The sequence below is a fragment of the Penicillium vulpinum genome, assembly GCF_028829585.1.
Source record: "Penicillium vulpinum strain IBT 29486 chromosome Unknown utg000004l_segment0_segment0, whole genome shotgun sequence".
Taxonomy (NCBI): domain Eukaryota; kingdom Fungi; phylum Ascomycota; class Eurotiomycetes; order Eurotiales; family Aspergillaceae; genus Penicillium; species Penicillium vulpinum.
Genome location: NW_026643244.1, coordinates 4,022,460 through 4,047,789, shown reverse-complemented (window position 1 = coordinate 4,047,789; position 25,330 = coordinate 4,022,460). Strand labels below are relative to the sequence as shown.

Genomic DNA, 25,330 nt, shown 5'->3' with positions numbered 1-25,330 from the left:
AATTCCATGCAATTTTCGATCTCGGTAGCTGTGCTTATTAGTTAAACAGGGGAGGTTGGTAAGATGTAGGGGATGCCCACATGGTACATATGAGGGGGTAGATAGAGAGAGCGATAAGAGGGCGATGACGATGGCGCAGCCGACCGAGTCATGTGAGAGGGGGAAATGACTAGATTATGTAAGCTTTGTTTATGTTTTCCCATTTGAGACGAAGCTCCACTGATATACACAACCCTGAAAGACCCCGATACAGCTAGTGAAAAGATCAAATCGACTTTCAAACTACTCAACACTCGAATATTACTGCTAAAGAATACCGCAACTACACTCCGAGTATCGTCACATTGTCAACATGGTTGGCCCACCAAGGCCCCCGTCCACCCTCCCTACCACGAGGAGGTCGGGTTTGCGCCAACCGGTTCGACGAGCAGGTTCCGCAGTCCCCGAACGTCATGCACCACCTGCAGTGCCTACGCCATCAGTGAGGTTCTCTGCAATGAGTGCTGCGCGTGCTATGAGGAGCCCTGAAAAATCGAGCGCCGCAAGCAAGAGGAAGGAGAAGGATTTTGAGCGGGAAATCAACGAGGACACAAGTATTCACGTGGTGGTCCGCTGTCGTGGCCGCAGCGATCGCGAGATCAAAGAGAATAATGGGGTAGTCTTGTCAACACCAGAAGGTGTGAAGGGCAAGACCCTCGATCTCTCGATGGGACCGAACGCAGTTTCAAACAAGACATATGCTTTCGACAAGGTCTTCTCCCCGGCCGCCGATCAAACTACTGTCTACGAGGATGTGGTTGTGCCGGTGCTCGACGAGGTTTGTATATTCAACGCGCATGAAATCGGAAGATCGGGCTAATTCCTTACAGATGTTGGCAGGTTACAATTGTACAATCTTCGCATACGGACAGACTGGAACAGGAAAAACATACACCATGTCAGGAGATATGACCGACACATTGGGCATCTTGTCCGACGATGCAGGAATTATTCCACGTACCCTTTACGCTCTGTTTCACAAACTCGAGGACACAGAAAGCACGGTGAAATGCTCCTTCATTGAACTTTACAACGAGGAACTCCGCGATCTTCTGTCATACGACGATAGCACCAAGCTCAAGATTTTCGAAAATGAGAAGAAGGGAGGACACAGTACAATGGTTCAGGGCATGGAGGAGACCTACATCGACTCTGCGTCTACCGGAATCAGATTACTCCAAATGGGTAGCCACAAACGCCAAGTTGCAGCGACAAAATGCAATGACCTAAGTTCCCGGAGTCATACAGTTTTCACCATCACCGTTCTCACAAAACGTACGACCGAATCTGGCGAGGACTATGTTAGCTCTGGCAAGTTGAACCTGGTTGATCTCGCGGGTAGCGAAAACATCGGACGGAGTGGTGCAGAAAATAAACGGGCAACAGAGGCAGGTCTCATCAACAAGAGTCTACTCACTCTTGGGAGAGTGATCAATGCTCTTGTGGATAAGAGTTCGCACATTCCTTATCGAGAGTCAAAACTCACGAGACTGCTACAAGACTCACTTGGAGGACGAACAAAAACATGTATCATCGCCACTGTTTCACCTGCCCGCAACAACCTAGAGGAGACCATTTCTACTCTTGATTATGCCTTCCGAGCCAAGAACATCCGCAATAAACCCCAGATTAATTCCATCATCTCCAAAACCAAGCTTCTACGAGATATCGGGATGGAAATTGAGAAGCTCAAGAGCGAGCTCATTGCTACCCGACATCGCAATGGCGTCTATATGACGCCTGATGCATACGAAGAAATGACGATGGAAAGTGAATCGCGGAGAATCGTCAATGAAGAACAACGTGCCAAGATCGAGTCCATGGAGTCAAGCCTTCGTCACAAAGTCCAAGAACTACTCTCTATCACGGGCAACTTCAACTCATTGAAGCATGACAATGAGGAGACTCAGTCCAAACTCAAAGAAACGCGCGAGGTTCTTAATGAGACAGAAAAGTTTTGGAAAGATACCCAGGAAAAGCTGGATGAGGAGAAGACTGTGCGAAAGGCCCATGAGAATACGGAAAAGCAACTTCGTCATATCGGTGCCGGCCTGGTGACAACTTTAAATGGCACCATTCAAGACGTGAATGGACTGCACGCGAAATTGGATCGCAAAGACAACTTGGAGACTGATAACCGGAAAACCTGGCAGGCCTCAACCGGCGAAGTATCGCATATCACACAACAGGTCGACGCTCGTATGCAGCTCTTCCAGACGCAACATGCGAAGCTACTGCAGGATATGTCTAGCAAAATTCATCAATTTGTGGGCCATGAACTAGACACTGTGCAGTCGACCCGCTCTCAACTCAAGGACATTGATGCCTCCTTTAACAAGGTCGAAGCAGAGGCGAAGAACAACACTTCCACTGCCCACAACGAGATGAATGAAGTTCTCGGGGAGATCAAGGTTCTTCGAGAAGAAGTTAAGTCCAAAGTTGGCGAAGGCCTGAGCGGCTTGTCAGCTGCTGCTGCTCGGATCTCTGAAGAGGTTGTTGGGGAATTCTCAGAGTTCCACTCCGAGCTACACTCATCATACAGCACACTCGGCAAAGACTTCAAGACCATGTTTGAGGATATGGCAAAACACCTCGATGAACAGAAATCCGAAGTCCACAAACTACGTCTTGAGCTGCAGGCAGCTAACCGCCAGACGGTGGAGGCAAATAGAAAGGCTTCATCCAACCTTGCACAAGTTTTGGAAGAGGAACATGCGAACGCACAAGCCGAGCGTGAAACTCTCATTTCTCATATCCGGGGACTCCTTGAGGACTCAAATCATAAACAGAACAACCGCCTCAAGGGCAAATTTGATGCGCTGCGCACTGAGATCTCTACATCATGTGACTCTCTTGAGCAAGCGACTGCGCAGCACGATAGACATGTTGATGAATGGATCTTCAAGGAGGAACGGTTTGCAAAGGATGTTATTGCGTCCAAGGATGAAATCAAAACCAGGATGCAGAATGATTGGGAGGTGAGACCAACTGACATCTTTGGGTTCCGAAATGAAACTAACGCCAGCAGACTTTCGACCAGCGCAATGCCTCAATTCACCGGGCAACAGAGTCTGTGCACCAAGAGACTGTGCGGATTGTTGATGCTCAAATGAGCGACATGGACACACAAATGGAGGCTTTGGATGACTTCGTTGCCAAAGCACGGTCCCAGAATGGCCACTTCCATCAATCACACCTAGGCAGTTTGAATGCTATGGCTAAGAATGTCCGAGAGTCCCGCTCGAACGTCTATGGGCAACTCGACGGGTTCAGTGGACGTGTCGAGCAACTCCAGGAGGATGTCAATATGCATACCAAGAACCTTGAACAAACTACTGCACCTTTACACGCTGAAGTCCGCCGGCCACTTTTAGAAATGCGGTCCAATATCCAGAGCCGGCCCCTGAAGGAGTATATTTCAACAGGTATAACCCCTCAGAAAAGACGATACGAATATCCTTCGGAAATGCCCCAAACAGAAGCTCACGACGGTCTTCGCACTCGACACCGGACATCCAAGCAGTTTACTGCTTTGCCATTCAGTCAGGAGGAACAACAGGACTCCCCTGCTTCAACTTCGCCCCAAGTGATAGCTTCATCACCCAAGAAATTCGTGTATAGTGATACCCTGGAAGAGGTAGGCCACTCTCTTCCATCATCCGCAGCCCCACCTCCCAACACTGGCCTTAGAGAAGTCGACTTGAACGTCACCAGATCGGTCGGGTCTGATAGCGACGACGTACTACCTCCCAACAAGCCAGAAACCCCCGCGTTAGCCACATCCATAGACCTGGACGAGACGCCAGAAAAGGAAGAGCCAGAACAACCTTCCCGCAAGCGGCGCCGTTCGAATTCAAACAACAATCCCGAAACTAAACCCCCCAAAACCATGCTCTCGAAAAGGATGGCTGTTATGAAGGAGGGTCGCGAAAATATGCCCCCCTCGGCTATCGCCGGTGGCCGAAGATTTAGATAGAAATCGCACCTCTGATTAGGTGGATTCCATGTTATTTTGTGCTCTTTTCTGCTTGTTTTTGCTCTCCTTCCTGACTTTTTTGATACCCGATAGTCGCTGGGCTTTGCACTCTGGTTTGGAGTTTTTGGCTGAGAAAACAGTGTTGGGTTGGTCATTCTCTTGTATCTATTTTTTTTTTGTCTGAGTGCTATAGAAAAGCATTGTGCTTGGCGTTTCTGGGTTGGCTACATTGATATCCCTATAGGATCTCAAATTCGATCAAGGTGAATACCATACTTAATCATCCAGTTTAGATTAGTTCGTCTTGTATATTCAAAGACATTCATGGGATTCATCCGGCACTAGTCTGTTGGTAGACTAGAATCAATATAAACACTGATGCTTTCCCTGTGATGCGCTAAGAGCAGCAATAATAAATCATCAAGAGTGTTCCACTTCAACTTCCGTAGCATAAGCACCACTGTCCTTCTCTCCCTGAACAGTCTCTTCAACTGTGTCTGGAGAGAAGGGATGCTGCATGAGTTCTTCCCCGTCAAGTTCTCCCTTTGAGTCCGCAGCCTCCGCAGCATCGATAACAACCTGCAACTCGCTCATCCGCTTCGCAAACTGATCCATCATCTCCTCAAGTGTACTCTCCTTGTCCTTGCCACCCACTTTAATCGGCAGCCCACCTGTGCCACGGATCTTCAGCATCAACCCATGTCCTGGTGGCTCGCCAGGATTGCTATTCTCAAAAGTGGGCGCCGGCACCACTTCCGTGTGGAGAACCTGCCATGTTGACGAGAAGCTCTGGGCCGCGGTAACACGATACTGCGGGTGTGGCTGTCCCTGATCCTGTGGGATTGTAGAAGCATTAGCCGGTGACGAAGATATGGACCTTATGCCACCCCCGCCTCTGCCTGGCGCTAGTTGTTCGGGTATCGGACTGGTTTGCGCTGCCTCAGGTGTGTATGGTGAAGGCTCTACGTCAAGGATGACATAGTTCTCCCGAACACCTGGAGCGGGCGGCGGAAGTAGGGTGGTCTTGGCTGGGTCTTGGTCTGAAGGGTCTTTGATCTCATCCTGGAGATTGGATGCTTGGGTCTGCGCGATCTGTTCCTTCTTGGAATCAGAGAGGGCTTCTTGCTGCGCGGCCAAGCTGCGTAGAGCTGCCTCTGTTACAATTCCGGTATCATCATCGGAGAATATGTAGTGGACTGTTGGGTGGTGGTAATCTGACGTATGGGCGTCTTCGATCAAGGTAAAGAAAGGCTGGAATGCGGGGTGAGATAGAGGCTGTTCTTGGCCTTCCTCGAGATGGTCTCCTGTTTCATCCAGAACTGCATCGTGGGAGGGCGATACAATTGTTTCTGGGTGTTGATGAGTTTCATCTGTTGATGTGCGGCCTTCAGGCAGTTGGGCTCTTGGCTGTTGTCGATCACTCGGCCGCGAAGACGCGGTGCCTGGTCGAGAGAGTGTGTCTTTGTGCAGGGACTGCCGGGATGAGGAAGAGGACAGGGGAGGATGATAGGGAGAGTTGTTCAAAGACATCTCCGTAAGCCAAGGTTACATCATTCTGAAGAAGAGCTTGGGATAGGATGAGGTTCTGTAGCGCGTGCGGAGAGCTTCTTATCGATAGCGCCACGTGACGATCAGATGAGCAGTGACAACAGCCAGTATAGTTGACCTATCAAATGACTTAAAACATCAGTATTACTATATAGGATGTTGATGCTATTCTTCGATTTTTGATGATAGGAGGTGGTTGTGCAGACTGCTTGGACGTAGTGTAAGTTGACCTTCTACCTAGGTAGTGCTCCGAGTAGCAAAATATATATCTATACATACATGAGTAGTTATCAGAGATCGAACTGTATAAATTATATGCCTTGACAATCCAAGCCACTGCAGTATACATTAAGAAAGGCAATTATACATGAACAGAATTTGATCGAGTAAGAATAGCCATTGAGTTTGAAAAATGAAGTATGAACATGGGTCCAATCCCGTCTATAGATCAGTATCAGTCTCATTCCAACCACAGCATTGTTTTGATGCCCAATTGACACCAAGGTCACAGCTACTCTTCCAATCCAACTTCGCATGCCCAATAAAACACAAATGGGTATCTTGAATTCGTCCGACAACGCCTTGATAACCACGGAGAAAAAAAATACAAATTAGGCCGTTATTCTTTGTCCTTCCATTCGAATTCTGGAGAGAGTTAGCTCCATATCACACAAGCAATGCAGAAAAGCATACTTTGTCGGCACATTGGACACAATCCCTTGGAAGACTCCAGATCAATCCAGGTCATCAAGCAATGCTGTTAAAAGTGTTGGTCAGTCCAGACCTAGTTTATATGCGCACTCCGCAATCGTACCATATGAAACGCGTGGTTACACCTTCCTTGCACTATAATTGTATCGCAGTCAGTATGAAGCATGGAATTGGAAGTAGAAAGGTCACACACCAAGCGCGCAGTCATCGCCGGGGAATTTGCAGGTTGGACAAGTGCCATCGAACTGGACACGACAGATACCACACACTTCATCCTCGGGAATATTCCAGTGCCAAGTAGCAACGGCATTCCATTCTTTAATGGTGACCTTCATTGTGAAGTGGGATAGTGGAGAGCTAATCTGAAAGAGGTGAAGAGAGGGAAAACGGTCAACAATGTTATCTCTTATCATCTTATCACATGTTCTCCGCACCTCCACATATGCCGCCATAACACGCAATCGTACTCCTCTTATTGCTCTTTTTAGCTCTCTCTGTTCTTACTCGTGGTTGGTCTTGGTTTTTGACATTTCCCAAGGCTTTGATACCTCGTTATGTAAATTGGATTTTAAAAGGTTCCTTTTCTCCCACTATGGCTTTCGCAGCCAGATCCTTTGCTCCTGCTCGTCTCTTCCGCCCCAATATGTCCATCTCTACAGGGATCCGTACTCAGCGCAATGTCTCTTTTTCTTCGTATCTAGTGACACCAAAGCAGCTGAATGAAGCACTCAAGAAGAATCCCACGACAAAAATCTCAACTTCCCCGCGCGTCATTCCCCTCTGTGCAGCATGGTTCATGCCGAACGACCCGGAGGGTCGCAAGGGCATTGACTCATTCCGTAACTCGCGCATCCCTCAGGCTCAATTCTTTGACCTTGACGCTATTAAGGATCAAGATTCACCCTATCCACACATGCTTCCCACTTGCGAGACTTTTGCCGAGGCCATGAGCGAGTTGGGGATCCGTCGCGATGATTCGGTGGTGGTTTACGATACTGCCGACCTGGGCATCTTCAGTGCGCCCCGTGTAGGCTGGACGCTGCGCGTCTTCGGGCATCCCAATGTGCATATACTCAATAACTACCGTCTCTGGGTCAAAGAAGGTCTCCCGACCGAGAGCGGCGACCCAGCAGTGGTGGAGAAGTCTAAATACCCAGTTCCAACATACGACGCGCGACTAGTGATCTCATTCCGTGAGATGAAGGAGTTGGCCTTGGACTATGGCAAAGAAGGTGCAGAGGAAATAGAGATCCTAGATGCACGTTCCTATGGCCGCTGGGCTGGAACTGAACCGGAGCCGCGTCCTGGCTTGTCATCGGGCCATCTTCCTGGCTCCAAGAGCATGCCCTTCCAAGAACTACTGGACCCTGAAACAAAAGCCTATCTTCCCGCCGAAGACCTGCGAAAGGTCTTTGAGGACCACAAGGTGGACCCAAACCAAACAATCATCAGCTCATGTGGTACTGGCGTAACTGCCTCCATCATCGAGACAGCCCTGAGTGAGGCGGAATATGGCGACCCAAACCTACGTCGGGTATATGACGGAAGCTGGACGTAAGTATACAAAGTTTCCCCCTTATAATTTCTACTAGTACTAATATGAATATCAAAACCAGTGAGTGGGCGCAACGAGTTAAGGAATCGGATGGCCTCATCAAGAAGGTGAAGTCATAGGTTCGGGATGATGGCACTGGAACCTTTTTCTCTTGAACATGATTCTTTTTATTTCCCTTTCCTTTCTCTTTCTACTCTTAGACTGTATCCTTTTTTTCAAATATATAGAAACCCTCACTTCTCTCTTTAAACTCGGTCTGTTCCTGAAGCACGCTTAGTCAGCATATTTCCATCTCTGCCCATCGCATCATTTCCCAGAGGTGCGTTTCTTTGGCCCCAGGCATACTGTATTCTTACAAAGATGCTGCAGATGGGAACATCTTGTCAACTGCCTTCTCATCGTGAGTGAAAATCACGGTTCCTTCAACCGACATCCCACTACTCCCCTCCCCCCACATTCCCATGTCCCTCCATCATCAAACCTCCTTCCTCAACTAGGCCCGTGCTGACCGGCCCCGATTCAGTCGCGGTTGTCTACACTTCTAGTCTTCCGATATAGGGCGGTATTTGCCCTGTATCTCTCACTCACTACGCACGAACACACGAATACACTCGTTCAATATCCGCCATGTCCACCGGACGCAAGGTCTTCCACTGTGCCGTGGACGAGACGGCCCTGTCCACCAACATTAGCGAAATTAAGAAATGGACCGCTAATGGAGCTATCGATCTTGTGGTTCCTCTCTACAGTGAGTATCTGAATGCTGAAGAGACTTTGATTGCGTCTAGCGCTTGCCGGTCTAACCATTATCCTCCGATTAGCACTTGAACGACTTCATGCGCTGAAGCGAGCGGGATCGCAGGTCGCCATCAACGCCCGTGAGGCAGTCCGATTTCTCGATCGCGTTACTTCCGGCAAAGATCACATCGCCGCCAACCGAGTTGTCCTTCAGGGCCCCATGGAGCAGTACGAGCGCTGGGAGGAAGCCGAGAAATTCTTCCTGCCAGAATTTGAAGAGGAGCCCGAGGTAATTGACGAGGTACTTACCAATGGCAAGCCAGCGATCGAACCCAGTGCCGATGATACCTTAGCCAAGAACGAACCGGATGATCTGTCGCAGATGCTCTTGTCGAAGTTGAACTTCAAGAAGGACCCGGAGGCTGTTTCGATCACCTCCGTTGGCACTCCCAGTGGACCTGGATCGCGCACTTCCTCGCGCAGCTCCCGTACCAGCCCCGAGTGCGCCCAGCATGAGTCTCGCAATGGAACGAAGAATGATAAGATCAAGAGCAAGTCTTCTAGCCATCAGCGCACCATCTCCGGATCCGTCATCCCGACCGCGCCGCCCGCTCTGCGCCCATTGTTGAGTGCTCTGCTCTGGCGGTTGCATACCGGCCCCGATGCCGAGAACTCTGCCAAGACCTGCATTCTCATCACCAATGACCGTGCGACCCAGGTGTGGGCTCAGAAGTTTGGAATTGGTGTCAAGAACATTCTGCAGCTACGCACCGCTATCCAGTACGAGGAGCGCGAGTACAAAAACCGTTGCAAATATGTCGAGAAAACTCAGACCCAACCTGCTGAACCGAAGACCTTATTGTCCTACGAGGAAGAAAGCGACGAAGATGAGCTAGTATTCGTCCCCCGTGGTCGTGGAAAAGGAACTCCCCGAGGCGCCTCGCGTGGTGGAGGTCCGCGAAAGGCTGCCCCTAAGACTGCGCCACCTCTCGTTGAGCCTGTTTCTACCGTGGAAGTTCCTACCAAGCCCATCGACCCGGACTCTTTCAGTCGGTCTCTGGGCGGTGCAACTAAACCAAACACTGTAGACTTGAGCAACCAGCAGGGTGCCGCCGGTGCCACCGGTGCCCCTCGCGGTAATGCTGGAGGCTCTCGCCGCTCATCCAATGGTCGCCGTGGTGGGTCTTCGCGCGGTGCACGAGGCAATGGTCGTGGTCGTGGTAAACTCTGGGTTCCTTGATTCGTACGAGCAGAACGGTCTACTCCCTGTCATCTCTTGACGACAGTAGACTGGAGTGTTTTGTGAACCAATGCATCTAGGACAGGACAGGGTGTCTCTTTTCTCTTTGCAGGACTGCAATAACCCCCCCAATGTGGGGATCTGCATCTGGATCTGTCTTGCTGTGATTGCCCGCAGAGTGTGCTTTTCCCTCTTCCCCCGGCATAAATCATCCCAGAATCCCGGCATGATCGGATCTCGGACATGAAAGGACATGAATCCCCTGGTGGATTCAACCCGCGGCTGTGATGCGCTGCTTGGATATGTCTACTTCGGAAAACCTATGCCCCCCCTTTTTCCCTTTTCACCCTTTCCTTAGGAGACGGAGATGGGAGATCGTCAAATTGCGGAGACGTTGAGACGGTTGCTTTTTTTTTTTGCGCTGGGAAATGGTATGACAGTGGATTGTATTTTTCTTTTTATGATCTACTAGTATCCCAGATTATCCCAGATTATCCCAGTGAATTCCATTACTTTGATTTTTTGCCCTGTATAGATTCAATTTATGATGTAGATGTATAGACCCGCCGCTTTCCCCGCGTGATTGTCCCACAGGAGATCACTTGACTTTCGCCTCTCTTAATTACTTCATTCCTCCACTGATTTCACTTCTTAACAACACACTTTTGAATATTATTACTTGCTACAATGTCTTCCGTCGAACAGTCCCTTCCCCCGACCCACGAGCGTCGCAACTCGCTGGAGAAGCACCTCCAAACCCGCCCGGAAGTGCAGGACCTCAAAAACCGCCACATCCTGCTGGACACCAATGTAGCTCCGTGGGTGTTCCCAGGAATAATTCCAGTCTCATGGTGAGATATGATGGTTAACACCAAAAACAGAGCCCTTCAATCTGCCCGCCAGGAGCTTGACCGTCAGCGAGCTTCAGACAGTCTGAAGAAGAACCTGGAGAAGAGGCCTGAGAAGGACGAGCTGGTTGAGCGTTTGTTTCCCTATTTCATTTTCATTCTCCTTTTGATTTTTATCACTTATCATTTTCTACATTTGGTACCTGAGATTGGTACCTGAGATTACTCTCAATATACTAACAACCCGCCAAGGTAATATCCTCCCCGCAACCACCGCCGCCCCAGCGCTCCAGGCCCACGCCCGTGAACTCGAGAAGCACATGCTAGCGGATAACCTCGAGCATAAGATTCAGAACAGACCACAACCCGAAGAACTGATTTCCCAGGGTATTCTCTCTGAAGATGAGAACCCACGCTCGCCTGTCTAATTTTGGCCTTGTAGAGTGAACATTGCCACGGCTTTGTGCTCTTGGTGCTATGAGATATGGGTGACATGATGATTGTTTTACGAGGGCGTTTTTCTTTTTTTCTTTGATTCTCACAATTGGAAATGCTTCCTCTTTTCTTTTTCCTACACCTAAGGTGTTTCTCCAACATCCGGTTTCTACTGTCTTTACCGTTCTGAACTAGTGATGTCACCGTGACGCTATCAGTATAGCAATGTCAATATGGAATTTGGGATTCCCTACATTTTGTAGGAATAAGTCACTAATGAGGGGATATTTGGGCATAGAAAGAGTTATTCAAATTAGATAGGTATAGATAGTTATTGGTATATCGAAAGCCACGTCCTCGAACCATAACATACTACATGTACAGCTGTCATTCAAAGCCATTGATCATTGTTGGATACCTCATGATACGTAGTTGCTTTTTAGTACGATGGCACCTCCACTGCGCTCGACAGATCAGGCGTCCACCCACTTGGTCTCTCACTCCCGCGAACGACAATCCCATACGCCGCCCGCTCAACCTTCTCTACACTGTTCTGCATCACGTCCATCTTCTTCTCCATATCCCGGAACATGTAATGCCGCTTTGGAAGACTGAGCGCCTCAAAGCCTGCTCGCATAGCACGTAGATCAACCACGATACCACCCTGTGAAGCGACCGTCGATTTCTCGCCTTCGCTTGCTGTGTTCTCGATCACCTTGGTAGCAGTTGCATTGCCGGAGCTCAGAGATAGAACTGCGAACCGCATCATCTCTCCTGTGAGATCATATAGCCCCATTAGGTAGTCTTCTTCGGAAACGAGGATTCCCGATGGAACGCGGGCGGAGCACTCCGCGTGGGTGATTAGCGTTTGTGTGCGTAGGTAGTGATCGAAGGAGACGGCTTCGATGAACTCTTGGATTCCGCCGCTAATTTGGCGCTGGTATCGCCAGCCATTGATGCCTAGTTGTTCGGGGACAACGGCTTCAAACAGCGCGTGGATTTGGTCGAAGCGGGTTTGGTTTTCTTGGGCGATTTTGGGAGGGAGGGGTTGGTTTGTTGCACGGACTCGTTGGAGGGCGAAGATGCTAGAGCGATCTCAGTTAATGGTGCTTTTCTTTGGCTGGAGGTGGAGGGGCATACATCTTCTTGCTCAGGGCGGTGATATCGCGGCTTTTCTTGATGATACGCTCGCGGCGATCATGGTGCTCGTCCAGCTCGTCGCGGAAGTTCTCGAAGATTGACAGGATTGAAGGAGCTGGCTGTGTTTCTGTTTCTGCTTCTGCCATGATTGTATCTTGAGGATTTAGTTCGAGTGGCTGGCCTTCCCAGTCGCGTTTGGTACCCATTGGCAAAAAGTTGGAGGTTGTTAAGTTCAGATCTCCCGATAAGATATGAGATTATCTTGAAATGTTCACCTAGTTCTTTCTACCTCAGGTTTTCTCCAGAGCTGTCGACCTTTTCTCTATTATTATATCGTACACCTATTAATATTTACAGTTATGTTTGGAATTTGAAATGATTATGCTGATTGAAATTCTCTTGCCCAATGCTATGCAACATATATAGTAGCCACTCATGCAACAACCTCGCAGGATTCTTGTCCCAGGTACCGGTACTTCAGAGGCTCACTTCCAAGACCAGTAACTACCACTGTCTGCTCATCACCAGGTACAATGTCAATAGCATTGTCCCCAAGCAGTACACCCTCTTGCTCCTCGAAAACAAGACACTTGACCGGCTTGCGGGCATTGATCACCAACACCGTCTCACCGGATTTCGATGTCTGCCTCTTAACCTCTACCTGTCGCGCGGACAAATTGAGATACTTCAATGGCTGTGGCCAGTCGACATCCCGTGCTACAACCTGGTTGCCCACCCACAACCGGGCGGCGAGGACATGTGGTTCTGGCTCGGCGATGTGGTCGAGAACACCATCAGTGATGATATTTGTGGTGCCATTGGCAGTAATGGTGATGTCTTCGCGCACAATCGGAGGCCGGATATCGCGACCTGTGTTGACGGAAAGGAACCGCAGCTCGATGCTGCCTTGAACGGTCTCTGGTTGATTGCTGGCGATCCAAAGCTCGTACTTGCTGGTCTTGGGTGGCTGGGCGTGTGCCACGCTCCAGTCGTGGTGCTCACGTCGGACACCGACGGCGATCGGGTTTAAGACACGCTTGACGGCGTAGTATGCTGGCTTCGGCTTGAGGAAGTAGTCCACGATGGCCCATGAGATTGTTGGCCAGCAGTCGTTCAACTGCCAGAGCAGTGCGCCACCGCAGTGTCGCTCGTCGCCCCATTGTCGGCGCCAGCCTCGGTAGCCAAACATCATGGTCTCTGCTTGTACAACTTGGGTGAGATAGATATAGGTCTAGATATGTTAGCCTGCATCGATGGTTATCGGGATAGTAGTCATACCTCGAGATCTGTGGCGCTCCGTAGATTCTCTACAAGATAAGTTGCCAGTCTCCGTTCGTGACCGTCGGCCTTGTTGTGGAAGTCGATAACGTGGGATTGAGGGAACATATCCTCTGGATTCTCGACGAAGTATTCGATGGTAGACAAGTGGGGGAATGCCTCCATTCCGAACTCGCTGTTGAACCGACCGCCGAGAGTATCGAAGATTTGGTACTTCTCCTGAGTTCCATGCCACACTACTCTAATGATTAGCGTAAGAACTCAAAGTATGGTAGAAAATACTGACCGTTCCACTGGTGCATATCACCAACAGTGGTGTCTGACGATATCTTGCCATCTCCCCAGGGGCTTCCAGGGTGGTAGAATGTGCTAGGTGAGTATTCAGCCACCACTTCTGGGAGCAGCTTCTCATAAATGTATCGCGCCGGGAAATCGGTTTTCAACCAGCTCTCTGGATCTTTGTCCTCGTAGTTGTAGGTCAAGCCTTCTGACTCTGCAACCTGATAATCTTCGTTGTTGCCTGCATAAAGCACAATCGAAGCATGATGGCGGATACGCTCCAGATTGTAAATTGTCTCTTGACGGACGGATTCGAGCATCTCGGGCCATGTGGGATAATTGCCGCATCCAAACATGAAATCTTGCCAGACTAGCACTCCCAGTTCATCGCAGGCATCATAGAAGGAGTCCTCTTCATATATACCACCGCCCCAGACACTTTTTTTTGAGGTTAGCTAAATCCACATAAACCCCGAACCAAAACAGAAAAACAAAACTTACCGAATCATCACTTGTCTACCAGCGACCATAAGCTCAATCCACTTGCGGTAGCGCTCAGCGCTAATAGCAGGGAGCAGACTGTCCGCCGGAATCCAACATGAACCACCGCAGAAAATGTCCATTCCATTAATTCGGAAGAAAAAGGATTTGCCATGCTTGTCTGGTTGTTGAACTACCTCGGCGGTCCGGATACCAAACTTCTTGGATGTCTGGTCAACCTGTTCATCATTGCGAAGTAGCGACACTGATACTTCGTACAGAGTCTGCTCGCCATATCCGTGGGGCCACCACAGAGCCGGCTGTTCGACTGGGAATGTTACTTGAACGGACTTTCCAGAAACTGGGACAGTCTCGCTTGCAATCTCGGTCCCTTTTAGGCTTAAGTTAAACTGGGCCGTATATTCCCCCGCACCGAAGCTCTCCACATCAATGACGGCAGTCACCTCAGCTGTCTGGTGGTCTTCAGAGAGCTTAGTTTGGGGCCACAGATTGGCCACGCGGGCCTGATACACCTCGAATCGTACAGCACGCCAGATGCCCGCGGTCATCAACACTGGGCCCCAATCCCAGCCCCAGTGGTACTGGGCTTTCCGTGCAGCCATGCGTGCTGTATCGCCGTTGAAACCAACCCATTTATGCTCGGTGTGTTGGTCACGGATTTCGCGTGCTTTAATGAGTGCGCAGTCGAACTCAATCTCGAGTGTGTGTTCGCCTTCTGCTTCCAATGCTTTGGTCACGTCTACCCGGTGACCCAGGAACATATTATCACTCTCCAAGATCACTTCTCCATCCAGCTTGACCTTGGCAAAGGTATCAAGACCGTCGAAGACCAGCACAATCGAAGAGCCGGCGGGGGCGGATGGCTTCTGGATGACATTTCGGTAGACCCATGACTTCTCGTTGACCCAGCGGGCGTCTAATTCCTTGAAACCGATGTAAGGATCGTCGAGCCTTGAGAATAATATTAGATTTGAAAATTTTCGTCGGATAAAAATAGCTCACTTGTTGTTAGCAATGAGATCCTGTTGTACCACGGACGGGACCGAAGCTACTGGCAGCCATTCGTCGGTGTCTCGGTCCTTAAAGGACCAGCCAGAAGACAGAGAGTGGACGAGCTTAGCCATTTTGAAAAAGCAATTGACAATTTGAAAGGAGGTAGCTTTGTCCCCTTCCCCCGGATTTATACATAGTTGGAGACAGACTTTCCTTATCGATAAGGCCGGAGACTCCCGTTACCCTTTCGGGAAAGACGAGATTTACCGTGTTCAAAAGGGACTAGTGTAACACATGACCCTGTATATTTGCAACTTGTACTTTTCAAATACAGTGAAACAATGGAAATTTGCAAATCTGTAAATTTCCAAAATTTCCACGTTTTCTCTCCCCCACCATTCGGCAGTCCTCGATCCTCCGGGGTTGTTATATCCACCCAAGAGCTTTCTTGGCCACGGAAAGAGTGCCGTCAAGCTCAAAATGCCATGCATTGTTGATGTCCGCTTTGATCTTAAGCTTCTGCCATTCTAAAACCTGAAGATCACTGGTATATCATCGACTGTTCACCCCCCCCCTGGGTGCCGGTAACTTCTTTCGGACATATACGCATTGACGGTCTACACTTAATTTACTGCACCCGTTGTGGTTAGTATGCATGAGTCACAAGTCCCAGCCGAGCCAATGACCGCTAGACCTCGGTAGACAACGGGTGTCCTGCATTCCTCCGGCTTCCTTCCTACAGGCTTGGCATCCCCCCAGGAAATCCCAGGTCAATGATCAGAACGTGGAGCTCTGCAGGGAGCTTGCTTTAAATTTACTTTCGAGTTTGCGGAGTTCGACTCTCTTGGCTCCTTTTCCCCTCCCAAGAATAAGAGGAAGAAAAAAACAAAAAATATGGGGGGTGTCCCCATTTCGGGCCCTTGACTGGAACGAGACATGGCGCGAAATTATCTCGGCAACCAGGACCTTTCCCCCCTTCTAGTGGCGAGGTGCGAAATATAGACACCTCCTGATACACGGGGTAATAAGCAGTGAGCACTAACCCCCTTTGTGAAAAAATCCCTCATTGTAGGCGTTAGGCGTCAGGCGCCAGGCTTGGAGCGATTATGGTATACTCCGTACGGAGCACACGGAGTATAGTCCCAGGACCTTGCGAGGTTATAGAAATGGAGAAGGTTCGATACTACTGGGCAAAACGGGTTTGGAATTTCCGGCCGAAGGGAAGTTTGCTGTTGGAACCTCATCAGGGTTAATGTTCCCCATGTAAACGGACATGCACCTACTAGTGATCTTCCCCATACGATCGTCCAGTCCCATCTGCAGGGCTCGGTGAGTATGATTCTCACGAAAGGAGTCCGGGGAAATTGCCCCTCACTTTGGAGAATCCATGCCATATGGAGTACCCAGCCATGCATGTTCTGTGGCGTATATGACACCGCAAGCGAAATTGGACATGCGTTGTATGGCACATCTCATCTGCACCCCTGTTCACGCTGGCGTGACATTTCCCGGCTGAATTAGTTGCAGCTCGGGACTTCATAATCCTAGTTGACCCTAAGTAAGCCCATAAAGTTCTCTGGGGTTTTATATGCCGGGACTCACTGATGCCGGAATCTCCACGTCAGACTTGGGGCTCATGGACCATTTTCTCTCTTCCTAACTGATCCGAGAAGTGTCTCTTCTTATTATTTTTTTCCCTCACGCCCTGCAAGGAATAGTCTGATCACACTAGCTTATAATAATCCCAACTCTTGACCAATCACTTTAACCCGAGTGAGCCGGATAGGAAGAAACAGACCTTACACAGTCGAGAAATCCACCAAAATCCACCAAAAACCCACCAGAGAAAATGCGGGGAGATTAAGCGGATCAGCCTATTTTTTTTTTTCTGTTTCTTTTTTTGGTTTAAGTTCTTTTTGCTTTGCTTTTCCTTCCCTGGGAATCCTTTTTCTTCTTCTAACCCTTGAGACATACGACTTGCCACCTTTCAGCAATGTGAACATTCAACTTCCAACCCTCTTAATACATATAATCTTACTACACCTATATGTCGCCTACTCATTGACCACATAGTGTGGTCTATATGTGAATTTATAAGTTTATAACTTCTATCACAATGTTTCATACATTCGAGGGTTTCGAGAACCCAACGGCAGCAACTCCTGCCCGCAACCGATCTGTCAGTGAAAGACGTGAATCCATTAGTCGACGTGTGACAACTTTACGTGCTTGTACATCTTGTCGTCATCGCAAGATCAAGTGTGATGGTGAGAAACCATGTGAGGCATGTCGATGGTATAAGAAATCAGACCAGTGCCACTATTCAGACCCGCGGCCATCACGGAGGTGAGTCACTCGCCTATTTTTCTAATCCCAACCCATCTAACCATCTAATGTATACAGACATGTAGAAAAACTTTCTACAACCCTGGAAGAGTATAGAAGTATACTGGCAAAATTATTCCCAAACTACTCTCCAGAATCATTGGTGAATTTACCACGTGAGAAGCTCCTTGAGCTCACAACCGCTTCGTCGGGTTCTCACATTCAAACACTATCACATCATGCCGATTCGCCATCTACCTCGGCTTCGCTGGAAGCCCATGTCTCACCATTGTCAAATGACGATGACAACCTCGAGGCTCTGCAAACAATGCCCGAGGAACTACCGGATAGCCGTAATACCAGTTCTTCGGATCTAGTAGAGGGCGTCTCGGATGACGTTAATGGGCTGTCGCTGTCGGCTCGCCAGCCTTCATCTTACCTGGGTGTATCATCCATCCAGGCGGTGATCAAGGTCATTGTCTGGTTGGATCCAGGCTGTGCCTCATACTTTTCTCGAACTCCTGCGAATGAACAGGAGAACTCGATCAAATGGCCAAATCATGCCCCTATCACTCCCCCACAACCCCTTATTCCACCCTCAGAGATGCAAATGCTCGATGCATATTTCCTCTACTTCCAAGCCTTTGCTCCCATGATCGATGAGCGTTCCTTTCGCGAGGCTTACTGCTCCGGTCGTCGGAGAGATGACCATTGGCTTGCTCTGTTGAACATCGTTCTTGCTCTCGGTTGCATTGCCGCCACGGGTCCCGATGATGTAACACACCAGACATACTTCTTGCGATGCAAGAGTCACCTGAGTCTGACTTCTCTGGGAAGCTCCCATATCGAGACTATCCAGGCAATGGGCCTGATGGGCGGCTGGTACTGCCACTATATCAGCCAACCGAATCTGGCATACTCCCTCATGGGTGCTGCATTGCGTATGGCGGCTGCCCTGGGACTGCACAAGGAATTTGCGGAGACTCGTCAACTGCCGAGCCCTGCGAAGATAGCCTCCATGGATCTTAAGCGCCGCGTCTGGTGGTCTTTGTTCTGTATGGATACCTGGGCCGGCATGACACTGGGTCGGCCTAGTATGGGTCGGATAGGCTCAACCATTACAGTTAAACCCCCTCTCTGTCGAGACAAAGTAAGTCTTGCACCTTTCTAGAAAAGGAATGATCATTTGACTAATGTCATTCTAATAGGAAAACGTTCTCGAGATCCTTCCCTTGGTGGAAAACATCCGCTTTGCCAAGATCGCAACCCAAGTCCAAGAGTCCCTCGCCGCAGCACCGCTAGTCAAGCACCAAGAAATGGCCCACGCAGATGCACAGCTCCTCGAGTGGTGGGACAACCTCCCTTCCGTCCTGAAAGACCACGAGCCCTGCTCAGAGTCAATAAACACCGTCCGCACTGTCATGCGCTGGCGCTATTACAACCAACGAATCCTCCTGTACCGACCAACCCTTCTCAGCTACGCCATGCGCCGCGTACCTTATATCGCACTGCGATTGGAGGAGCGCACCGCGATTGAAAAATGTCGCGCTGTCGCAGAGGAATCTATTCGGAATATCGCTGCTACTGCACAACTTAACCAGCTGTGCGGATGGAATGCTGTCTGGTGGACCTTCCAGGCTTCTCTGGTTCCCTTGGTGGGATTGTTCCTCAACGATCCAACGGTGGATGACCCCCGAGCTTCCGTCGAGTCCTGTCAAGCGCAGGTAGAAATGGCCATGATGACCTTGGCCCGTATGGGGTCCTTTGGCCATACGGCGAAGCGGTCGCTGGATGCTATCTCGTGTATCTACGAGGCTAGCAAGCGGGGGCAGGACCTCACCGATCCTCCTTCTTCCAGTAGTATGCTTAGTGGCTCTTATCCCGCTGGTCGGGATACGGGACTTATGTTCCCGCCGCCCGAACAAGGTCGCAGCAACATGGCTATAGGCGAGAATGGGTTCCTTGATCCCCTCGCTACTACCCCGTTCACGGATGATTCAGGGGGCCAATATCTCTGGGAGTATTTGAGCTGGAGTGACAACAACTTGTGGCCGGGAGTTGTCACCGAAATTGATGGGAGGAATGATGCGATGACTTTGCTGACCCCCGACCATGAGAAACCCTCAAAATTCGGGGAACAACCTGCGTATTTTGATTCCATGCCGGATCCTGCGTATTTTACAAACCCCGGACTTTATTACTGATTCTTCTCTTCTCTTGTCTTTTTTTTCTTTGATTCCTTTGGGATTTTCTCGATTCAGCATGATAGCATAGGGCATATATGGAAATGAATACATGACAGACTTAAATTTTTTATTTCAATGCTTCTTAAAGTAATAAATACTTGGGGATTTCTCATATTTCCATGACACTCCGCCTGTCATATTGATAGATACAACTCGAACGCTACCTACAGGCTTTCGGCAGGCTAGATATCAATATTTAATTCATGGACAAAATTTGTCATGGAGATATAGTTGATATCAAATGAAATCATCCATACATACATATACTCATAGCGACGCATAATATCGAGCCAGCGAATCTATCATTGCGTCTCGTTGTTCAGAATCTTCATCCTTGAAGATCTTTTGAACATGCCTGTTGTGTTTCAGACCTGCGACCTGATTATATGCGTCACCGTATCCAACCGGACCATCAAACTGCACAGGGTCTCTCCTGCGTTTGTCATCGGGGTCTGAAAATGCCTCACTCGAGCCTAAGCGAGCGAGCGAGTTTTTGAGAACATCGCCGATGCTCACGTTTGCTACCAGGGGTAGTGACGCGAGAGCCTTTGTATAGTACGGGATTAGTGTGCCGTTTGATACAATTGATTTAGTCACAGCTGTCAGGCTAAGTGCGCCTGTCCTAAGGGCGGAACCCTGTGAGCTGAGCACTTCGGCGAGGTTGGCGATCATCCCACCGATATCGATCACGCCTCTTAACGGGAATGTGTTGTTGCCTGGTCTGAGTGTGACGTCTTCGATCGTCGCACTGCCGAGGACTAGGTCTGTATTGCCGCTCTTGAGATCAAGTGTGATCGTGCCAACTTCGAAGCTGAAGGTGCTTGGGTTTGGGAGTGTAATATTGGCGACGAGGTTGGATCCGTCGTCCTCTGCTGGCAAGAGAAATGTGCTATCGGCGAGGGAGAAGCCTTTAAACTTGTTTAAGGCTATTTCAAAGATTAGAAAATGAATGAAGGAAGGCCTCTATGGTGAAGTACTTACTTGGAATCACCACATATTTATCCAATATAATGTGGCTTTTCAGGACACCGAGATATCCAGTGGTCTTTCCATATAGAGATAGTGCTGTTCCCTTTTGGTGGACAACTTGACTTACAAAGGTTTCCCAGGAAGTCATATTGAGGATTGGCGTCAATTGGTCGGTGACTCCAAGTGAATAATTCCCCTTGATAGTTTGCCCAGGGATCTCAATTCCTGCATACGCGTTCTCATGGCCGGAGGAGCGTACGAAGGTATAGAAAACAACAGGATCGAGCCGAACACCCAGCGCAAGCTTCAAGTTCACCTTTGTTTCTAGCGTCATTCGTACTGTGTCTGCTGTTGGGTGCATCACTTCGGCATTAACGATTCGTATGTCTGATTTGTTGACAACAAGTTGGGCGATGGCAGGAATCGCCACCAGAAAGCTTTTTTTTGGCAATGTTAGTTTGATAATAAGCATGGAAATAAACAAAAGAGTATTTTGACTTACAACACGGGCAGGAAAATAGCCAAGAATATCACATTGGCAATGAGGTAGATGCACCAGAATCGCCTGCAATGCTGGCGGAACTTATTCTTTTTCGAGGTCGAGCTCACTGAGGATCCGACTTTCTCGAGCTTCCCAGACTCATCGGACTCTGGGATGAGAAGCTGTCGATTGGCCCCGATAATGTACTTTCCCATGCCCTTCATCATGATGAAGTCTCTCCAACGAAGAGAAGAATACAAAAGAAGATCTATCTATATAATCACCAAACCTTTATGAAACTGTCATATGTCTATGAAAAGATACCGAGGAACAGGATACAATCAATTTTATAACATAACTTTGTTTCTTTTGTGGGGGATCGTCATCTTCATCTGCTATGTACGGTGGTATATGAAGTACATGGTTAACATTGATGAATCTGCGGCGCATCTCTAACTAGGGAACTAAATCATCTCTGTTAGGACTAGCCAGGTTTAGATTAGATTCACGACTAGTCTGTGATATTACTTTTAGTATAAAAGTAGACCACATCATCTGACAGTATGTGACCTATTAGATCCAGTTGTCCTAATTTAGCCGGCTGTATTTTGAAAGCGGACCTCGGGACGATAGCCTTTTACGCAAGCGATTTAAGTGATACAGGCCTGAGCTATAATATTGTACCTCTCTTGGCAGAATGGGTCCTTGAATCTCTTGATTACACAGCAAATGTCTGACATTAAGGGCCCTATTCTGAGTGCCTTGGTGTAGTCCATGGCCGTCAGCTTACATTGTGTAACTTGACTTGGTTCTGATTTCTTTGGTATTCAATCAGAAACTTCAATCATTCTCTCTGGCTTTATTCAACCAATCACATATGCGGGGACAGCATTGTTTGGCCTACGCCTAATTGTTGAAATGTTGAGACATGGACCTGGGTATAAACGTCCAATTCCGTACTAGACACGTATGGATATTGTTCGGGCTGTCTACCTTTCACATGAACCCTTTTGTCGGCATTTTTGTCGCCCAATTTGAAGGAGCTAGGATCTAGAGGAAGGTCTCAGAGTGCCACTCAACCCATCAAGTACATAACCCCTCTTAGTGGCGTACCACTTACATCGACGTATTGGTTAGCCAAGCCAAACACTGAATATGACTGGCCTAGATTGCCATCAAGTAGGCTTTGGGCAAGAATGTACCTGCGGTGACATCACATCATTTGGTGTTGGCGTATATTGTGTGCAACATAGAGTACGATATACGAGGTAGTGCGGAGACGTTGATATCCCCGCAATCTCTTAGTCCCTTTCCCCGCATTTTGGAATTACAACGTGGATGTTCCACTTGATTGGGCGATTTTGTTTCGGTGGGGTTATGATCTTTAATTTAGAAATCCCCCAGGCAGAGCCAATCTATTTGACTATATCGTATATCTGCCTCACTATGGATATAGCAATACAGGGGCCAGCGTAGGTACACCTTTGGGAGACACCATGAAACCAACAAGAGATATCCTACACCCAACCTCCAAACCCAAGGGAGCCACTGGAACTGACCAAACAGTCTATATCACTTACATATGTAGTCTTAAAGGTACTTCAATACCTACCATGTACATGGGTACATAACCCGGAGGTATATACTTTCTGTCCCGATTAGGCAATCTCCGGGTGGACACGGACCATGCTAAGTCAGCGAGGCCCGGCCCTGGGACGGGAATGGCATCAACATCTTCCACGTAAACATCCGGCAATATACCAGGCACGAATTGCGTGGGGTAGAAATTAAACTAAATTAATTTACACTCACGGTCACTACAGATCTCAAGACCAAAAAAATTGGTTGCATGTGCAGCTCCTTAATCTCCCCACACAACATCTGCCAAGGGGTTCATCAAGCCCAATTATGCGAGCTAGCCGCAACAGACAATCTAGCAACCTTTAATTTCTTCATTTGGTTGTGACCAAAGAACGAAGAAGGGGAAAACAAGTTTGAGATAAGAGAATGGCTCTCTTCAATTCTCCGGCGCGAGTCTTCCTCGCTGCAACAGCCCTCCGCCTCATTCTCCTTGTTTATGGAGGCTGGCAGGACGCGAACTCCGCCGTGAAATACACCGATATCGACTACATGGTGTTCACTGATGCTGCTCGCTATGTTGCAAAGGGCGAGTCACCCTACGCCCGCGATACTTACCGCTACACGCCGCTCCTAGCATGGATGCTTCTCCCGACTGCGTGGGAGGGTGCCGCGCCTTGGTCAACACTGACTTTCGCCTTTGGGAAGGCACTTTTTGCATTGGCTGATGTTCTTGCTGGATGGCTCGTTGTCCAGTTGCTTGTCCGATGTTATCAATTTCCTGTCGAGCGCGCGCTGCGATATGTTGCCGCTGTTTGGCTGTGGAATCCTATGGTTGCCAATATCAGTACCCGTGGTAGTTCGGAAGGGCTACTCGGCGTGCTTGTTGCAGCGCTTCTGTGGGCAACTTTGACGAAGAAGCCTGTTCTTGCTGGGCTTATTCTGGGTCTTGCTGTGCACTTCAAAATCTATCCGTTCATTTACGGTATCTCCATTCTCTGGTGGTGGGATGCTGAGCGCGATGGGTCTGCACCAGCTAGCTCAGATCTGCTATCAAAGGCTTTGGGATTCATTACTCCGTCCCGGGTGAAGTTTACTGTCGCAGCACTGGCCAGTTTTGTGGCATTGAACTTCGTCATGTACATACAGTACGGACAACCATTCCTCCATCACACGTTCTTACACCATCTTACTCGCATCGACCACCGCCATAATTTCTCTCCCTATAGTACACTGCTCTATCTATCTGCTGCCGGTGGGGCCGAAACTCGTTTTGAGGCACTGGCCTTCCTCCCACAGTTAATCCTTGTGGTTGTTGCCTTACCTCTCGTTTTGGCAAAGAAGAGCTTGACTACTGCGATGCTCGCACAGACCTTTACCTTTGTCACCTTCAACAAAGTCTGTACCAGTCAGGTATGTGATTTCATTCAACAGTGGTCATACTGGCAGCTAATCCGTCTAGTATTTCCTCTGGTACCTCATCCTGCTTCCATTTTACCTACCCTCTTCCTCGCTCATCCGCAAACCAACTCTGGGTGTATCAGCAGCCATACTATGGGTTGCTGGACAGGTATGTGTTTTCTTCCGATCCTCTGATGCCGCAATCATCACTTGGGAATCCGACCCTGACAACAATATAGGCGCTCTGGCTGTACCAAGGTTACAACCTCGAATTCCTGGGTCTGTCATCATTCGTACCTGGACTGTTCCTCGCGGGGCTCTTCTTCTTTGCCGTGAATGTCTGGATTCTTGGGATCATCGTTCAGGATGGAGGGGAGCGTGCTGGCGAGATCACAGTTGCACCAAAATGAAGGGGAACTAATGTATTTAGTAGAGATGTATACATAGTTACGGATATTAGATAAAAGCAAGGATGATTTCAAGACGAGAGACATTTGACTACATACATACATACACACACATACATACACACATACATACACACATACATACACACATACATACACACATACATACACACATACATACACACATACATACACACATACAAAAAAAGCCATCAGACAATGCCCGATGGGCCGGCATGGGCCGGCATGGCCATGGGAATCAAGTCAACCGGCGAGAGCACAAGGACATGAATCTCCGATTCCTCTCGGATTCCCCGATTAACTCCTCCGATCAACGCACCATATCGCAAGGCGATGGTGCCTTTCTTATTCATTCAAACAAAAGCTTGCCCTCTTAAAGACGAAAAGCCGAGAACAGACACGCTGGTCAACAAGAAAACATGCACTAGGGGCGGGCTCGGTTTCATTGTTCCGATTTACTTCTCCGAATCGGAGAAGTTCGCAGCCACTTAGGCAAATGCGTACTCTGACACATTAACAGGTATTAAGAATTATGAGTCTGATCATACACAAATGGCGCACAGGAGACCAGAAGTCTCCTAAAATGGCATGCACCGACGTGATATCACAAAGAAAAAATTA

General features: G+C 48.8%; 11 protein-coding genes across 11 annotated transcripts; 6 read left to right on the top strand and 5 right to left on the bottom strand.

The window, feature by feature from the left end:
• Positions 1-352: 352 nt before the first annotated feature.
• N7479_010040 (putative kinesin family protein (BimC)) lies at positions 353-4,015 on the top strand (the record flags this gene model as incomplete). The annotated part of the gene is made up of 3 exons (XM_057257733.1): positions 353-817; positions 870-3,017; positions 3,068-4,015. The coding sequence occupies 3 exons, from the start codon at positions 353-355 to the stop codon at positions 4,013-4,015; spliced, it is 3,561 nt and encodes a 1,186-aa protein (XP_057105191.1).
• A 420-nt stretch (positions 4,016-4,435) lies between these two features.
• Positions 4,436-5,545, bottom strand: N7479_010039 (uncharacterized protein; the record flags this gene model as incomplete). Its single annotated transcript, XM_057257732.1, has 1 exon — positions 4,436-5,545. The coding sequence occupies one exon, from the start codon at positions 5,543-5,545 to the stop codon at positions 4,436-4,438; it is 1,110 nt and encodes a 369-aa protein (XP_057105190.1).
• A 637-nt stretch (positions 5,546-6,182) lies between these two features.
• N7479_010038 (anaphase promoting complex subunit 11) lies at positions 6,183-6,609 on the bottom strand (the record flags this gene model as incomplete). The annotated part of the gene is made up of 4 exons (XM_057257731.1): positions 6,183-6,208; positions 6,257-6,320; positions 6,378-6,409; positions 6,468-6,609. The coding sequence occupies 4 exons, from the start codon at positions 6,607-6,609 to the stop codon at positions 6,183-6,185; spliced, it is 264 nt and encodes an 87-aa protein (XP_057105189.1).
• A 257-nt stretch (positions 6,610-6,866) lies between these two features.
• On the top strand, positions 6,867-7,948 carry N7479_010037 (sulfurtransferase; the record flags this gene model as incomplete). Its single annotated transcript, XM_057257730.1, has 2 exons — positions 6,867-7,828; positions 7,891-7,948. 2 exons carry the CDS (start codon positions 6,867-6,869, stop codon positions 7,946-7,948), a joined length of 1,020 nt encoding a protein of 339 aa, XP_057105188.1.
• Positions 7,949-8,456: 508 nt separating this feature from the next.
• Positions 8,457-9,807, top strand: N7479_010036 (uncharacterized protein; the record flags this gene model as incomplete). The annotated part of the gene is made up of 2 exons (XM_057257729.1): positions 8,457-8,577; positions 8,651-9,807. The coding sequence occupies 2 exons, from the start codon at positions 8,457-8,459 to the stop codon at positions 9,805-9,807; spliced, it is 1,278 nt and encodes a 425-aa protein (XP_057105187.1).
• A 687-nt stretch (positions 9,808-10,494) lies between these two features.
• N7479_010035 (RPEL repeat-containing protein) lies at positions 10,495-11,083 on the top strand (the record flags this gene model as incomplete). The annotated part of the gene is made up of 3 exons (XM_057257728.1): positions 10,495-10,625; positions 10,689-10,789; positions 10,908-11,083. The coding sequence occupies 3 exons, from the start codon at positions 10,495-10,497 to the stop codon at positions 11,081-11,083; spliced, it is 408 nt and encodes a 135-aa protein (XP_057105186.1).
• A 446-nt stretch (positions 11,084-11,529) lies between these two features.
• N7479_010034 (translin family protein) lies at positions 11,530-12,436 on the bottom strand (the record flags this gene model as incomplete). The annotated part of the gene is made up of 2 exons (XM_057257727.1): positions 11,530-12,175; positions 12,231-12,436. The coding sequence occupies 2 exons, from the start codon at positions 12,434-12,436 to the stop codon at positions 11,530-11,532; spliced, it is 852 nt and encodes a 283-aa protein (XP_057105185.1).
• Positions 12,437-12,663: 227 nt separating this feature from the next.
• Positions 12,664-15,412, bottom strand: N7479_010033 (beta-mannosidase; the record flags this gene model as incomplete). The annotated part of the gene is made up of 5 exons (XM_057257726.1): positions 12,664-13,461; positions 13,509-13,744; positions 13,795-14,225; positions 14,289-15,239; positions 15,291-15,412. 5 exons carry the CDS (start codon positions 15,410-15,412, stop codon positions 12,664-12,666), a joined length of 2,538 nt encoding a protein of 845 aa, XP_057105184.1.
• A 1,985-nt stretch (positions 15,413-17,397) lies between these two features.
• Positions 17,398-19,810, top strand: N7479_010032 (uncharacterized protein; the record flags this gene model as incomplete). Its single annotated transcript, XM_057257725.1, has 3 exons — positions 17,398-17,627; positions 17,685-18,756; positions 18,815-19,810. The coding sequence occupies 3 exons, from the start codon at positions 17,398-17,400 to the stop codon at positions 19,808-19,810; spliced, it is 2,298 nt and encodes a 765-aa protein (XP_057105183.1).
• Positions 19,811-20,119: 309 nt separating this feature from the next.
• N7479_010031 (DUF3712 domain-containing protein) lies at positions 20,120-21,529 on the bottom strand (the record flags this gene model as incomplete). The annotated part of the gene is made up of 3 exons (XM_057257724.1): positions 20,120-20,778; positions 20,834-21,258; positions 21,324-21,529. The coding sequence occupies 3 exons, from the start codon at positions 21,527-21,529 to the stop codon at positions 20,120-20,122; spliced, it is 1,290 nt and encodes a 429-aa protein (XP_057105182.1).
• Positions 21,530-23,309: 1,780 nt separating this feature from the next.
• On the top strand, positions 23,310-24,691 carry N7479_010030 (glycosylphosphatidylinositol-alpha 1,4 mannosyltransferase I; the record flags this gene model as incomplete). Its single annotated transcript, XM_057257723.1, has 3 exons — positions 23,310-24,293; positions 24,343-24,450; positions 24,521-24,691. The coding sequence occupies 3 exons, from the start codon at positions 23,310-23,312 to the stop codon at positions 24,689-24,691; spliced, it is 1,263 nt and encodes a 420-aa protein (XP_057105181.1).
• Between the last annotated feature and the right edge of the window lie 639 nt (positions 24,692-25,330).